The sequence below is a fragment of the Pseudophryne corroboree genome, chromosome 2, assembly GCF_028390025.1.
Source record: "Pseudophryne corroboree isolate aPseCor3 chromosome 2, aPseCor3.hap2, whole genome shotgun sequence".
Taxonomy (NCBI): Eukaryota; Metazoa; Chordata; class Amphibia; order Anura; family Myobatrachidae; genus Pseudophryne; species Pseudophryne corroboree.
Window position 1 is genome coordinate 875645194 of NC_086445.1, and position 16529 is coordinate 875661722.

Consider the following 16529-nt stretch of genomic DNA (forward strand, 5'->3'; position numbering starts at 1 on the left):
TGTGATTGGCTGAGAGGCAAATGCTTGTCCTGACTGATAGAAAGAACACAGCACATATATAATTAAGAACTATTACAGGGCTCTGTATTCTTAGCTGTGTAAGGGTAAGTACGATAGCACTTGTCTTGTTTATTGTAACTAAATAGGCTCTACAAACTAACACGACATGATATTTGTACGTATATTAAGAATTCATCTATGGTATCTGCAGACAAATGTATTTAAAATGTATACACATATATACCTTGTAATTTCAGGAGCGTTTCTCATTCCATATGTGATTATGGCTGTGTTTGGTGGCATTCCTCTGTTTTATATGGAGTTGGCCTTGGGTCAGTATCATAGAAATGGCTGTATTTCTATATGGAGGAAAATATGTCCCTTATTCAAAGGTAAGATTATAATCCTGATTCAATTATCAGAAATAAACTCTACACTTCATCATATTTCCCATTCACTTTCTGATAATCCTTATTGTGTAGATCCCGAAAAAAATTTTTTAGTAAGTTTTCCTTAGATAACCCAAAAAAATACTTAAAAACTCAAAACTGACAACCAAATAACACTTATCATTCCTAGAGTTTATAGATAAACCACCGCCATTGGCAGAGCATTCCCCAGTTATTATACCACCAATATGCTACCTTCCTCATATATGTATTCCCCAAACATGCACAATGGCCAGTACTGAGCTGATCATTTTAATCCATCTCCAGTAGGAAAATCACCAGTATCTGCCTATATAACAGAAATGGTGGATATTCATCTCATTACACAGTCCAGCAGCAAGAACAGCCTTTTTGGAACTTGGTTGATTGGGTATAGGAGGAGTAATGAGGTACATTGATACTTGTTCTACATGCTTCCCTTGGGAAGAAGCAATAACATGCTCTATTGGCAGAACAGAGCTTTTTGCACTTTGGTAAATCTCTTCATCTCTACATTAAATGAATCCATGTTACGATTTCAATATAATCAGTGTATGTATTTAATGTATCTTTTAAAGTGACATTACCAATTATTTGGTCAGTTTTCATTGACCTAGTGCTGCCCCTTAGTGGAGCAGAAGAAACTGCATGCTGAAACTTTGTCTCCAGGTGCTCCTCCATTGCCGGTACTACAGTCCCTACAGAGCTTTTTTGTGAAAATAGATAAAGGGTTGTGGCAGAGGACGAATAGGAAACTGTGATCCCTGCAATTGCGCCTTCTTTTTAAGAACACGCAGTGACATTCTCCTTTCCTGGAACAATTAAGATTGTAATCATCCATCTCTAGTAGGAAAATCATCAGTATCTGCCAATATAACAGAAAGCATGGATATTCATCTCATTACGCCGCCATATGTTTGCTTCGGCCAAGCAGCAGGAACAGCCTGTCTGGAGCTAGATTTCCTGGGAATAGCCTGTTCTCCTATGAGGAGTAATGATGTACTTTGATACTTGTGAAACAGGCTTCCCTTGGAAAGAAGCAAGAAAATACTCTATGGCGGAACCAAGCTTTTCGCTCCTCCATTGCTAGTACTATAATACCTAGACATCTTTTTTTTTTATTTTGTTTTGTGAAAATAGTAGAAAGAGTAGAGATTGGTTATGGCAGAAGAGGAATAAGAACTGCGGTCCATGCAAATGTGCCTTCTTTTTTGGAACATGTGGATACATCTTTCTCTCCTGGAACAATTATCACTCCTGCCTTGGTAGGGTGATTTTTTTTTAGGCACATATTAATCAGGGTGGTTTACATTTATTTTCTTTTGTAATGCTAAATTGTCTCTCTGTTTTCTCCCCAGGAATTGGCTATGCTATCTGTATTATAGCACTTTATATAGCATCTTATTACAACACCATTATGGCCTGGGCACTCTACTACCTCATATTCTCATTCCGGGCTGAGTTGCCCTGGACCAGCTGTGAAAATGAGTGGAACACAGAAAACTGTACCAATTATTTCCACAACAGTAGCGTAAAGTGGGTCAATAGCTCTATCTCACCAGCAGAGGAGTTTTACACGTAAGTGCATGTAAGTGTGGTGAAGTATAAGGGTCTATATGGCAAAGATTAACTATATTATTAAAACTGTGGAAAATTTTCTTAATTCCACATTCAGGGGTCTATTCATAAAGCAGTAACAACTGTGGAGAAGTGAGTCAGTGGAGAAGATCCAATCAGCATTGAAGTAACATTTATAATTTGCATACTATAAAATCGTACAGAGCATCTGATTGGTTGCCATGGGCAATTTCTCTGCTGGCTCACTTCTCCACTGTTTTCACTGTTTCATGAATAGACCCCTATAGACGTGTAATTTCACAAATGTCTCAAATAGAATTTAGCCTTAAATGTTGCATGCAGACAGGGTCATCTTAACGTATGGGTGCACTGGGCAGCTGCCCAGGGCCCGATGATTCTAGGGGCCTTCAAGCAGTGGTGGGCTGAGCAGTGGGGCAGGCTAATGCCTCTGGAGCTTCATGGGAGGAAGGTAGAGAATGCTGCCCGGGCTGCTCTGATTGTGTGTAATCCTCTCAGCTGGCAGCCAGACAGTGAATAGCTTGTCAGCATGCTTATTGGTGGATGGCTGGAGCTATCCACCAGTCAGAGTGCTGAAAGCCATTCACTGTATGAAAAGAGCTGGGGCGAGGGATCACAGGAGTGGTAAGGTATGATTTCTTATTTATTCCCGGAAATATGGGTAAATATGGGCTCCAGTGTATTGCTTTGCTCAGGACCTCCAGTGCTGTTAAGACGGCCCTGCATGCAGAATGTAATTTATTTCAGTTCAGACCTTATGATTTATGTTCTGCATGGTATAGGTTCAAAATGTGCACAAGGTTGACAATCAACATGTGAACATTCACAATGACATAATGGGGTCATTACGTGTTGATCGCTAGCTGCCGTTGTTCGCTGCGTAGCGATCAGTGGAAAAAAATCGCTGGTATGCGCCGCAATGTGCACGCGCAACATACGGATACAAACAGCATTGTGGTTTTGCACAGGTTCTCGCGCGTCTTTCAGTCGCACAGGTGAATGCAGGAAGATTGACATGAAGTGGGCGTTTCTGGGTGTCAACCAACCGTTTTCAGGGAGTGCTTAGAAAAATGCAGGCGTGGCTGGGCGAACGCTGGGAGGGTGTGCGAGGTCAAAAGCCGACCCTCCGTCGTTAGAATCAACGCACACGAAGAGTAACTACAGGGCTGGTCTTGTTTTGCACAAAATGATTTTGCAGGCGCTCTGCTGCACAAGCGTTCGCACTTCTGCAAAGCGAAAACACACTCCCCAGTGGGCGGCGACAATGCGTTTGCACGGCTGCTAAAAGTAGCCAGCGAGCGATCAACTCGGAATGAGAGCCAATGTCAACATTGTGAATGGCGACAGACACAATGTCGACACCCTATTTTTGCCATTTTTAGGGTTACAATTAGGCTGCAGTTAGGATAAAGACCACTATGGAAAACCGCATGGTCAACATGGCAACTACCAACTCACTGTAAATGTTGACAACTGACATGTCTGCATCCCATCCTTGTTGACATTCTGAATGTGGATATTCTGTACATCAACTTTTTATACCTCACCCATTCTGCTTCATGACACAAAATTTGAAAGACGGAACATACTATAAGAGTGACAGGCACACTAACTATGGCTGTGATGAGACATTGCATCTGGATAGGGAGAGGATGTTCCCTCTGCTGCCATAGCAGAGTCATTTTTGTTGAGAATAACCCTAACTGGAGTTATTCGAGTTATCCGCAGTTTTAGACTTCCTGATGCGGCCCCCTATTAGCATTATCACCACTTTAGCTAATTTATTGTTGGGAGAAATATGCCCCCACATCCAGGGATGCCATCAGTATGGATGAAATGGGAAGGCCCCCCCTCAGCATCCCTCGGGCCTCCAACCAGGTGGACGTGGAGGTGTAGTATGGAGGTATATCCTTTGAGCCCCCCTATACACACAATTGAATATGAAATAAAAAAAAAAAAGTGCAACTGTTATATAAGACCGTTATATAAGACATTAAGTGGCATATTTGTTAATTATTGGGTTCTAAACTCGATAACTATAGTTTCTTATAGCCGCTATTTGCAGCAGTACGTAAGTAAAGATCTCACAGATTTATTTAAAAAAAAACACATCCAGGGACACACATCTATGTGCGAATAGTGAGTACCGGCCAGTGGCGTCTCTAAGGGGGTGTGGGCTGCACTGGGTTACACCATCTGCGGAGGTGACACCAACATAGCAGAGCTGCTCTGCTATGTTTGTGTCACCCCCTTGTATGGTCTCACCGAGCAGCACCCATACTGTTTTCTTGTGCTGTAATTCAGTAGAAAGGCTGCAGACTGCCCACCATGATGAAAAAGTGCTGGGAGAAATGCTGTAGACTACCCAGTGTGATGAGAGAGAGGCTGCTGGCTGCAGAGTGTGTTGAGAGTGCTGGGAGGCTGTGGGCTGCCCAATGTGATGAGAGTGCTGGGAGAGAGGCTGTGGGCTACCAGCATGTTGAGAGCGCTGGGAGAGAGGCTGTGGGTTGCCCAACGTGTTGAGAGCACTGAGAGAGAGGCTGTGGGCTGCCCAATGTGATGAGAGTGCTGGAAGAGAGAATGTGGGCTGCCCAGTGTGATGAGAGTGCTGGGAGAGAACTGTGGGCTGATCAACTTGATGAGAGTGCTGGGAGAGAGGCTGTGGGCTGCCCAATGTGATGAGAGTGCTGGAAGAGAGACTGTGGGCTGCCCAGTGTGATGAGAGTGCTGGGAGAGAACTGTGGGCTGATCAACTTGCTGAGCATGCTGGGAGAGAGGTTGTGGGCTGCCCAGTGTGCTGAGCGTGCTGGGAGAGAGGCTGTGGGCTGCCCAGCATGTTGAGAGTGCTGGGAGAGAGGCTGTGGGCTGCCCAATGTGATGAGAGTGCTGGGAGAGAGGCTGTGTGCTGCCCCGTGTGATGAGAGTGCTGGGAAAGAGGATGTGTGCTGTCTAGTGTGATGAGAGTGCTGGGAGAGAGGCTATGGGCTGCCCAGTGTGTTAAGTGTGCTGGGAGACAGGCTGTGGGCTGCCCAGTGTGATGAGAGTGCTGGGAGAGAGGTTGTTGGCTGCCCAATGTGATGAGAGTGCTGGGAGAGAGGCTATGGGCTTCCCAGTGTGATGAGAGTGCTGGGAGAGAGGTTGTTGGCTGCCCAATGTGATGAGAGAGAGTATGGGCTGCCCAGTGTGATGAGAGTGCTGGGAGAGAGGTTGTTGGCTGCCCAATGTGATGAGAGAGGGTATGGGCTGCCCAGTGTGATGAGAGTGCTGGGAGAGAGGCTATGGGCTGCCAGCATGTTGAGCATCCTGGGAGAGAGGCTGTGGGCTGCCCTGCATGATCTGGAGATGGTCTTAGCTATCAGGGACAAGTAACGCATTCCGGAGCTTGGTAAATTTGACAGTTAAGCAGTCCTCCATAGTTACATCTGGGAGACACTTAATATTTTCAGGTACTCCCCAAAGCCGGTGTTTTGGGGGGAATTATTACTTAATAAATAGGTACTCTCTTATTCCCTCTCGCTTGCATCCCTCTTACTGAGTAAACTTCAGCATGTGTTGATATCTTGACAATCAATGAGATAATTTAATTGTCACCAGCAGACAGGCATCCTTGTTAATTTACTTGGTATTATAATGCTATATGTAATAGGGTGCGTTTTTTTAGGTGTCTAAAAAAAATCGCACCAAATCACATGTTTGTAATTTGCGATTTTTTTAACTAAAAATCCTAAATGTAATAGGGTGCGAATTTTAAGGTTAAAATGGAATTCACATGCGATTTTTGCGTTTTTTAGTAAAGGAAACGTGATTTTCAGTAATAAAAACATGCAGATTTTAGGTCATGTTTTTATTACTATGAAGCATGCACAGATCAGTGAGATCCGTGCATGCTTCTGTCTGTAAAAGTAAAGAAAGTGTAAAAATATTGTAAAAAAATTACGTGCAGGTCCCCCCCCCCCAAAAAAAAAAAAGCATAACCAGCTTCGGAACCTTTGAGCCGGTCCTGGCTGCAAAAATACGGGGGACAAAAGTAGTCCCCCCTATTTTTGAAACCAGCACCAGGCTCCACTAGGCAGGGAGGTGATGCCGCAGCCGATGGACACTTTATATAGGTCCCTGCGGCCAATGCATCACTCCCCCCAAGTCACCCCTGGCTGGGGTTCCCTGGAGGGGAGTGGGGACCCCTTAAATCAAGGGGTCCCCCCTCCAGGCACCCAAGGGCCAGGGGTGAAGCCCGTGGCTGTCCAACCCATCCCTGGGCGGTGGATGGGGGGCTGATAGCCAAACTTGTGTAAAAATAAAGACTATTGTCCTTTGTTGTGGAACTACAAGTCCCAGCAAGCCTCCCCCGCTTGCTGGTACTTGGAGAACCACAAGTACCAGCATGCAGGGATATAACAGGCCCGCTGGTACCTGTAGTTCCACAACAAAATAAATACCCAAATAAAAACACAACTCACACATCGTAAAAGTATAAGTTTATTTACACATACATGCACACTTACACACTCACACATACTTACCTAGTGTCCCACGGAGCCCATCGGTCCCCTTGTCTAGTAGTATCCATTGGTGTACCTGTAAAAAAGAAACCAATATACTCACCCATTATCCAGTGAAAATAGGTCCTATTCTGTCCATGTAGGCATCAATGGGTTAAAAAAAAAGCAAAATCCCGGTCCACGCCAATAAAGGGGATCCATGTTTACACATGGATTTCCTTTCCCCGAATGCCGGGACCCCAGTGACTCCTGTCACTAGGGGACCCGGCAGACGTCATAGCGCTCTCCTGATTGGCTGTGCACTCCTGGCCTGTCAATCAGGCGGAGAGCACTGGCTATAATGGAGGATCGCGGTCCTCCATTATAATCAATGGTGGGAAAATTGCGGTAGCCGCAGACCGCAATCTTCCCACCATTGACTATAATAGAGGACAGTGATGCTTTGGCTGCAGGGACCTATATAAAAGTGTCCCCCGGCCGCGGCCTCACCTCCCTGGCTAGTGGAGCCCGGTGCTGGTTTAAAAAATGCGGGGGACCCCTACTTCTTTTGTCCCCCGTATTTTTGGAACCAGGACCGGTCCAAGAGTCCGGTGCTGGTTGTTTAAATACACGGAATCCCAAATCAATTTTCCCCTGTATTTTTGCAACCAGGACCGGCTCAAAGGGCACGAGGCTGGTTATACTTTTGAAGGGGACCTGCACGTCTGGGTTTTTTTAATATATATTTCTCTGACGTCCTAGTGGATGCTGGGTACTCCGTAAGGACCATGGGGAATAGACGGGCTCCGCAGGAGACTGGGCACTCTTTAAAGAAAGATTAGGTACGATATCTGGTGTGCACTGGCTCTTCCCTCTATGCCCCTCCTTCAGACCTCAGTTAGAATCTGTGCCCGGCCAGAGCTGGATGCACTTAGTGGGCTCTCCTGAGTTCACTAAAAAAAAGTATTTGTTAGGTTTTTTATTTTCAGTGAGATCTGCTGGCAACAGACTCACTGCTACGTGGGACTTAGGGGAGAGAAGCAAACCTACCTGCTTGCAGCTAGCTTGTGCTTCTAAGGCTACTGGACACCATTAGCTCCAGAGGGATCGAACACAGGGCCCGACCTCGATCGTCCTTCCCGGAGCCGCGCCGCCGTCCCCCTTGCAGAGCCAGAAGACGGAAGATTCCAGAGAAAAACGGCGGCTGAAGACTCCGGTCTTCAATAAGGTAGCGCACAGCACTGCAGCTGTGCGCCATTGCTCCCACAGCACACCACACGCTCCGGTCACTGGTGGGTGCAGGGCGCTGGGGGGGGGGGGCGCCCTGGGCTGCAATTAGTATACCTTACTTGGCAAAATGCACATAATACAGTTCTAAACTGTATATGTGCCTAATCCCCCGCCATAAATATTATTAAAAAAGCGGAGGAAAGCCCGCCGCTGAAAGGGCGGAGCTATCTTCCTCAGCACAGCCAGCGCCATTTTCTCTTCACAGCTCCGCTGGAAGGACGCTCCCCAGGCTCTCCCCTGCAGTATACACTACGGAAAGGGTAAAAAAAGAGAGGGGGGCACATAAATTTAGGCGCAAAATTGTGATAATAAGCAGCTATTGGGAGAAAATTCACTTTGTATTAGTGTAAATCCCTCTGTTATATAGCGCTCTGGTGTGTGCTGGCATACTCTCTCTCTGTCTCCCCAAAGGACTTTGTGGGGTCCTGTCCTCAGTCAGAGCATTCCCTGTGTGTGTGTGCGGTGTGTCGGTACGGCTGTGTCGACATGTTTGATGAGGACGCTTACGTGGAGGCGGAGCAGGAGCCGATAAGTGTGATGTCGCCCCCTGCGGGGCCGACACCAGAGTGGATGGATATGTGGAAGGTATTAACCGACAGTGTCAACTCCTTGCATAAAAGTTTCGATGACGTAACAGCTTTGGGACAGCCGGCATCTCAGCCCGCGCCTGCCCAAGCGTCTCAGAGGCCATCTGGGGCTCAAAAACGCCCGCTACCTCAGATGGCAGACACAGATGTCGACACGGAGTCTGACTCCAGTGTCGACGAGGATGAGACAAATGTACAATCCACAAGGGCCATCCGATGCATGATTACGGCAATGAAAAATGTGTTGCACATTTCTGACATTAACCCGGTTACCACAAAAAAGGGTATTATGTTTGGGGAGAAAAAGCAGCCAGTGACTTTTCCCCCATCTGATGAGTTAAATGAATTGTGTGAAGAAGCATGGTGTTCCCCAGATAAGAAACTAGTGATTTCTAAGCGGTTACTAATGGTGTACCCTTTCCCGCCAACGGATAGGTTACGCTGGGAGACATCCCCTAGGGTGGACAAGGCGCTCACACGCTTATCAAAAAAGGTGGCACTGCCGTCTCAGGATACGGCCGCCTTAAAGGAGCCTGCAGATAGAAAGCAGGAGGCTATCCTGAAGTCTGTGTATACACACTCAGGTACTATACTGCGACCTGCTATTGCTTCAGCATGGATGTGTAGTGCTGCAGCAGCATGGTCTGATTCCCTGTCAGATAACATTGATTCCCTTGACAGGGATACTATTTTGCTAACCATAGAGCATATTAAAGACGTAGTCTTATATATGAGGGATGCACAGAGGGACATTTGCCGGCTGGCATCTAGAATTAATGCAATGTCCATTTCTGCCAGGAGAGTATTATGGACTCGGCAGTGGACAGGTGATGCTGACTCTAAAAAGGCACATGGAAGTTTTGCCTTATAAGGGTGAGGAATTGTTTGGGGACGGTCTCTCGGACCTCGTATCCACAGCAACAGCTGGGAAGTCGACCTTTTTACCTCAGGTTCCCTCACAGCCTAAGAAAGCACCGTATTATCAAGTACAGTCCTTTCGGCCCCAGAAAGGCAAGCGGGTCAGAGGTGCGTCCTTTCTGCCCAGAGGCAGGGGTAGAGGGAAAAAGATGCACCAGACAGCCAGTTCCCAGGAACAAAAATCCTCCCCTGCTTCCACTAAGTCCACTGCATGACGCTGGGGCTCCACAGGTGGAGCCAGGTGCGGTGGGGGCCCGTCTCCGGAACTTCAGCGACCAGTGGGTTCGCTCACAGGTGGATCTCTGGGTTCTACAAGTGGTATCTCAGGGATACAAGCTGGAGTTCGAGACGTCTCCCCCTCGCCGTTACCACAAATCAGCCTTGCCAGCTACTCCCAAGGAAAGGGAGGTAGTACTGGCGGCAACTCACAAGCTGTACCTCCAGCAGGTGATAATCAAAGTTCCCCTCCTTCAACAGGGACGGGGTTACTATTCCACAATGTTTGTGGTACCGAAACCAGACGGTTCGGTGAGACCCATTCTAAATTTGAAATCCTTGAACACTTATATAAGGAAGTTCAAGTTCAAAATGGAATCGCTAAGGGCGGTTATTGCAAGCCTGGAAGAGGGGGATTTTATGGTATCACTGGACATCAAGGATGCTTACCTACATGTCCCCATTTACCCACCTCACCAGGAGTACCTCCGATTTGTGGTACAGGACTGCCATTACCAATTCCAGACGTTGCAGTTTGGTCTGTCCACGGCACCGAGGGTATTTACCAAGGTAATGGCCGAAATGATTATACTCCTTCGAAAGAAGGGAGTTATAATTATCCCGTACTTGGACGATCTCCTTATAAAGGCGAGGTCCATGGAGCAGTTGTTGGTCGGAGTAGCACTATCTCAGGAAGTGCTACAACAGCACGGCTGGATTCTGAATATCCCAAAGTCGCAGCTGGTTCCTACGACGGGTCTGCTGTTCTTGGGTATGATTCTGGACACAGAACAGAAGAAGGTGTTTCTCCCGGAGGAGAAGGCCAAGGAGTTGTCATCTCTGGTCAGAGACCTCCTGAAACCAAAACAGGTGTCGGTGCATCCCTGCATGCGAGTCCTGGGAAAGATGGTAGCTTCTTACGAAGCAATTCCCTTCGGCAGGTTCCATGCAAGGATCTTTCAGTGGGATCTGTTAGATAAGTGGTCCGGATCGCATCTTCAGATGCATCGGTTGATCACCCTGTCCCCGAGGGCCAGGGTGTCTCTGCTGTGGTGGCTGCAGAGTGCTCATCTTCTCGAGGGCCGCAGATTCTGCATTCAGGACTGGGTCCTGGTGACCACGGATGCAAGCCTCCGAGGTTGGGGGGCAGTCACTCAGGGAAGAAACTTCCAAGGACAATGGTCGAGTCAGGAGACTTCCCTACACATAAATATTCTGGAACTAAGGGCCATTTACAATGCCCTAAGTCAAGCAAAACCCCTGCTTCAAAACCAGCCGGTGCTGATTCAGTCAGACAACATCACAGCGGTCGCCCATGTAATCCGACAGGGCGGCACAAGAAGCAGGATGGCAATGGCGGAAGCCACAAGGATTCTCCGATGGGCGGAGAATCACGTGATAGCACTGTCAGCAGTGTTCATTCCGGGAGTGGACAACTGGGAAGCAGACTTCCTCAGCAGGCACGACCTCCACCCGGGAGAGTGGGGACTTCATCCAGAAGTCTTCCAGCTGCTTGTAAATCGTTGGGAAAGGCCACAGGTGGACATGATGGCGTCCCGCCTCAACAAAAAGCTAAAAAGATATTGCGCCAGGTCAAGGGACCCTCAGGCGATAGCTGTGGACGCTCTAGTGACACCGTGGGTGTACCAGTCGGTTTATGTTTTACCTCCTCTTCCTCTCATACCAAAGGTGCTGAGGATAATAAGAAAGAGAGGAGTCAGAACTATACTCATCGTTCCGGATTGGCCAAGAAGAACTTGGTACCCGGAACTCCAAGAAATGATCTCAGACCTCTGCCGCTCCGACAGGACCTGCTACAGCAGGGGCCCTGTCTGTTCCAAGACTTACCGCGGCTGCGTTTGACGGCATGGCGGTTGAACGCCGGATCCTGATGGAAAAGGGCATTCCGGTTGAAGTCATTCCTACGCTGATAAAAGCTAGGAAGGATGTGACAGCAAAACATTATCACCGCATATGGCGAAAATATGTTGCTTGGTGTGAGGCTATGAAGGCCCCAACAGAGGAATTTCAGCTGGGTCGATTTCTGCACTTCCTACAGTCAGGAGTGACTATGGGCCTAAAATTGGGATCCATAAAAGTCCAGATTTCGGCCCTGTCTATTTTCTTTCAAAAAGAACTGGCTTCACTGCCTGAAGTTCAGACGTTTGTTAAGGGAGTGCTGCATATTCAGCCCCCTTTTGTGCCTCCGGTGACACCTTGGGATCTCAACGTAGTGTTGGATTTCCTAAAATCACATTGGTTTGAGCCACTTCAGACCGTGGAGTTGAAGTATCTCACGTGGAAAGTGGTCATGCTTTTGGCCTTGGTTTCGGCTAGGCGTGTGTCAGAATTGGCGGCTTTGTCATGTAAAAGCCCTTATCTGATCTTCCATATGGACAGGGCAGAATTGAGGACTCGTCCCCAATTTCTCCCTAAGGTGGTATCAGCGTTTCATTTGAACCAACCTATTGTGGTGCCTGCGGCTACTCGGGACTTGGAGGATTCCAAGTTGCTGGACGTAGTCCGGGCCCTGAAAATCTATGTTTCCAGGACGGCTAGAGTCAGAAAAACTGACTCGCTGTTTATCCTGCATGCACCCAACAAGCTGGGTGCTCCTGCTTCTAAGCAGACTATTGCTCGCTGGATCTGTAGCACGATTCAACTTGCACATTCTGCGGCTGGACTGCCGCATCCTAAATCAGTAAAAGCCCATTCCACGAGGAAGGTGGGCTCTTCTTGGGCGGCTGCCCGAGGGGTCTCGGCTTTACAACTTTGCCGAGCTGCTACCTGGTCGGGATCAAACACGTTTGCAAAATTCTACAAGTTTGATACCCTGGCTGAGGAGGACCTTGAGTTTGCTCATTCGGTGCTGCAGAGTCATCCGCACTCTCCCGCCCGTTTGGGAGCTTTGGTATAATCCCCATGGTCCTTACGGAGTACCCAGCATCCACTAGGACGTCAGAGAAAATAAGAATTTACTCACCGGTAATTCTATTTCTCGTAGTCCGTAGTGGATGCTGGGAGCCCGTCCCAAGTGCGGATTGTCTGCAATACGTGTATATAGTTATTGCTTAACTAAAGGGTTTTGTTATGAGCCATCTGTTTATGAGGCTCATTTGTTGTTCATACTGTTAACTGGGTATAGTTATCACAAGTTGTACGGTGTGATTGGTGTGGCTGGTATGAGTCTTACCCTGGATTCCAAATCCTTTCCTAGTAATGTCAGCTCTTCCGGGCACAGTATCCTAACTGAGGTCTGGAGGAGGGGCATAGAGGGAGGAGCCAGTGCACACCAGATATAGTACCTAATCTTTCTTTAAAGAGTGCCCAGTCTCCTGCGGAGCCCGTCTATTCCCCATGGTCCTTACGGAGTACCCAGCATCCACTACGGACTACGAGGAATAGAATTACCGGTGAGTAAATTCTTATTTTTTACCCTTTCTTTACTATTACAGACAGAAGCATGCACGGATCTCACTGATCTGTGCATGCTTCTCCAAAAATCGCTAGTCTACACCTGGTCTATTATTCTAGCGATTTTTGGTAAGGTTTTGTGTGCAAGTGAAAAAATCGCATCCTATTACAGTTGCGATTTTCATTGTTTTCAATGGGAAAACATCAGAATGTGATTTTTCACTTGTGATTTTTGGTATATACGCAAAACTTGCGATTTTTAACAAAATCGCAAGCTATTACATTTGCGATTTTTCGGAAAACGTGTGAATTTGCTGTAAAAATTGCACGTTTTCCAAAATCGCGCCCTATTACATTTAGCCTATAGTCTCTTTGTTTTTGTGTGCTAACTGCTTTTGTTATATCCATCTTATTTTATTTAAGCAATGACTGTACTGTTCCCTGATGATATGTACCATTGTGAGAGAAATCATTCTCATTTGCTCACTAGTACCCAAATGTGATAGGCTCCAATTTGCAATATAGCCACTAGATTTAAAGCAGCAATTCTTTTAAAGCAAAACCAGTATGTTTTTGCCTTAAATGTAATTGCGGCTTTAAGTTAGCAGCTATATTTTCAGTATTTTGATTGGACCAGTAAATTGGAGCTTATTTTATTTAACCCAAGGTTAGAGCTGAGTGGTGTATTTATGGATACGCTTGAATCTTGAATGCATTAGATTGGTAAAACTGCACATCATTGTATGGATTACAAAATGTATTATATTTTATATTTGCTTTTTATTTTGTGTTTAATAATGGTAGAAATCCTTGTCGCAGAAGTCTCTAGGTTAACAGTATAGGGATAAATACACTATTCATACTGTAGGTACGCAAAAATTTCCATGTGAGTATTATATTACAGATGCTATAGCCTATCCACTTTGTTATTCAAATGATCATTGACCCTGAATGGTTGAAAGATACACGCAATTCCTGCTATTGTATATTTTTTTATATTGTTTGAAAAATTATAATAATTTGTTTTTTTACTAAAATAAAAGGTTTAACAAAAAAAAAAACTCAAATTTTTAAATGAACATCCACAGAGATGTCACTGACATACTGTACATACAGGGGACAATGGTTCTCTTGCTGTTCTAACAGTTATTTTAACTTGTGGTTGGAGCTGCACTGGAAGAATTGGAGAATGCAAAATCTCTCCGAAACGGCTCACTAATACTTGGTGCAACACAGCCTCAGAGTGTTGCACCAAGTCTTAGTGAGCCGTTTCGGAGAGATTTTGCATTCTCCAATTCTTTGGCAGACAATTTAACTTACTAAGAAAATTGTTATACAAAAAATGGTGAGCTGCTCAATCAGATAGTGATGTCACTCAGGTGCTAAAAGGGAGGGGTAATTCTGTGTAGGAAAAAACAATGGTTCCCTAATGCACACCGAGTGAAAATTATTACTACATAATAGTCAGATAATACGGAGATCTTGGTTGCGTATATCTGCAGATATAGGGTTAAGCCCCCAGGCCGATCGACAAGGCCTCTCCGTCACTGGGGGTCCCTAATACTAGGTATGGGTCCGGGGTGCAGGACCCCATAACGTCGGCACAGGTAGGCTACCCCAGGTCAGCACACAGGTGAGAGTTAATAAGGGTTAATAAGAAGCACAGAAGTGCTATGTAAGTGGTGTGATTAAAATAATACAAAAATATATACAAGGTGATAGGGAAAATCATAAGTGTTAATAAAGTGTTAGGGTGCTATTATGTAGTAATAATTTTCACTCGGTAAGAAAATTGTTAGCCTGACAATGTCCTATGTCACTGTTAATTGTGCCTAATGTAATAATACTGTTTGTCATTAGTGCCTGTTGATGAGCCAAAAATTTGTGTTCTGGATACTGAACAAAAGGCTTCCATAGATGTATGGCTTTGTTGCTGATTCTGAGTAGGGAGAAAAGCACAAAAATCAAACAACTTTGCACCTGGACATACCTGTTGCAATGTAAGGAGTGCAAATTCATTTATTTTGTTATTTTTTTAGCATGCAGGGTAAATACGTGCTGCTTTTGCATGTAGCCCACAAAATGCTGGACAGCTTTATTTTTACACAGCTGTTTAGATTTGATTTTGGATATGAGCCTCTCAATCTAAGTCTCTCTGCACATTTTAAATTACCGCCACCTGCTGTGCAACATGGCTTTACCAAGGTGAAACGTAACTTGCTGTTTTTTTTGCTTAGCTTCCAACTCAGAATCAGCCCCTTTTCCAGGTGTGAGGCTATAGCTAATGCTGCTGCTTCTGTGCCTAGCAATACTGTACATCCATCAGTGATGGAATAATGAAGGGATGGGTACATTTAGTTTTGAGGATCATCTTGTTGATCCTGTCACTGAGTCTGAGCGATGTATACCTCCTCCCAATGACAGATCAGGAAGATACTTGAGTACTAGAGGTCCCCTGGAATATTTACATTGGATGCAAGAGACTTGCCCAACAGAGAACCCAGCCCTGACATCTCTGCTTAGTTAGAGCATGGTCTAAGTTGAGCTCCCTACTCGCTGAACATTGCACTAGATGTGGGGACCGGTCTCCTAATGGTGAACCCCCCACACAGTCACCACCACAATGGAGAATATTACACATCCATGTGCATATTCAGATTTTAGAGGCTGCTTCTGAAGGAGGAGGGAAGATCTACACCTAACTGTGCACTCAGTAGTTAAATAAGGTGACCTGCGTTTCACATCAGATGCATTGCGTTTCACATCATTTGCATTGTGTAAATGAGCACCAGAATGTTTACAGTATTCATTAAAGGCTTAGTACATTTTTAAACCCAATAACACTAAGACTGTATAGATTTATGGTCTCTCCCCTGCTTTTCAGTCGACTTGTGCTGCAAATACACAAATCCAAAGGTCTCCAGGAACTCGGAGGGATCAGCTGGCAGCTTTGTCTCTGTCTGTTTCTTATCTTTACCGTGGTATACTTCAGCATATGGAAAGGGGTGAAAACATCTGGAAAGGTTAGTAAAATATTACAAAGATGCCCAAACACAATATGATATGTGGATCTCCAAGTTTGTCCTGAAAAGAGATCAGAAAAAAACTAAAACATTGGTCCTGATTTATCAAGCTTTGAAGAGTGATAAATTGCATGGTGATAAAGAACCAACCAACCAAGCAGCTCCTAACTGTCATTTTTCAAACACAGTCTGTAACATGACAGTGAGGAGCTGGTTGGTTTGTACTTTATCACCGTGCATTTTAATACCCTCTTGATAAATCTGGGCCATAGTGTACACTGTATGGATTCTGGAAATACTCATGCATGATTATACTGTTATATATGCCTTGGACAGAATTTCACTATTGTCTACCGGTGGTTAACCAACAACTTTGAGATGTGTTTAGAAAAAGTTTGTTTATGCATTCAGTACCAGTATGGTCTCAATTGTCCTAAAAATCAATATACTGTAATAGATCTCACTGATTTACACATAAAGGGAGGTTTTCCTCATATTTGTGTTTAGATTTCACTCAACTTCTTATGGAAGTAGGTTGCAATTGGTCATTTATTTCACAACCTTGTCCATCATTATTCA

At 45.5% G+C, this 16529-nt stretch overlaps 1 protein-coding gene across 1 annotated transcript in view; it reads left to right on the plus strand.

The window, feature by feature from the left end:
- Positions 1-16529, plus strand: part of SLC6A4 (solute carrier family 6 member 4) — a 233532-nt gene that overhangs the window by 72138 nt on the left and 144865 nt on the right. The window contains exons 3-5 of the mRNA XM_063955956.1: positions 258-392; positions 1787-2006; positions 15812-15950. Of these exons, the coding sequence (XP_063812026.1) occupies positions 258-392; positions 1787-2006; positions 15812-15950 (494 nt within the window). The remainder of the gene's footprint in view (positions 1-257; positions 393-1786; positions 2007-15811; positions 15951-16529) is intronic.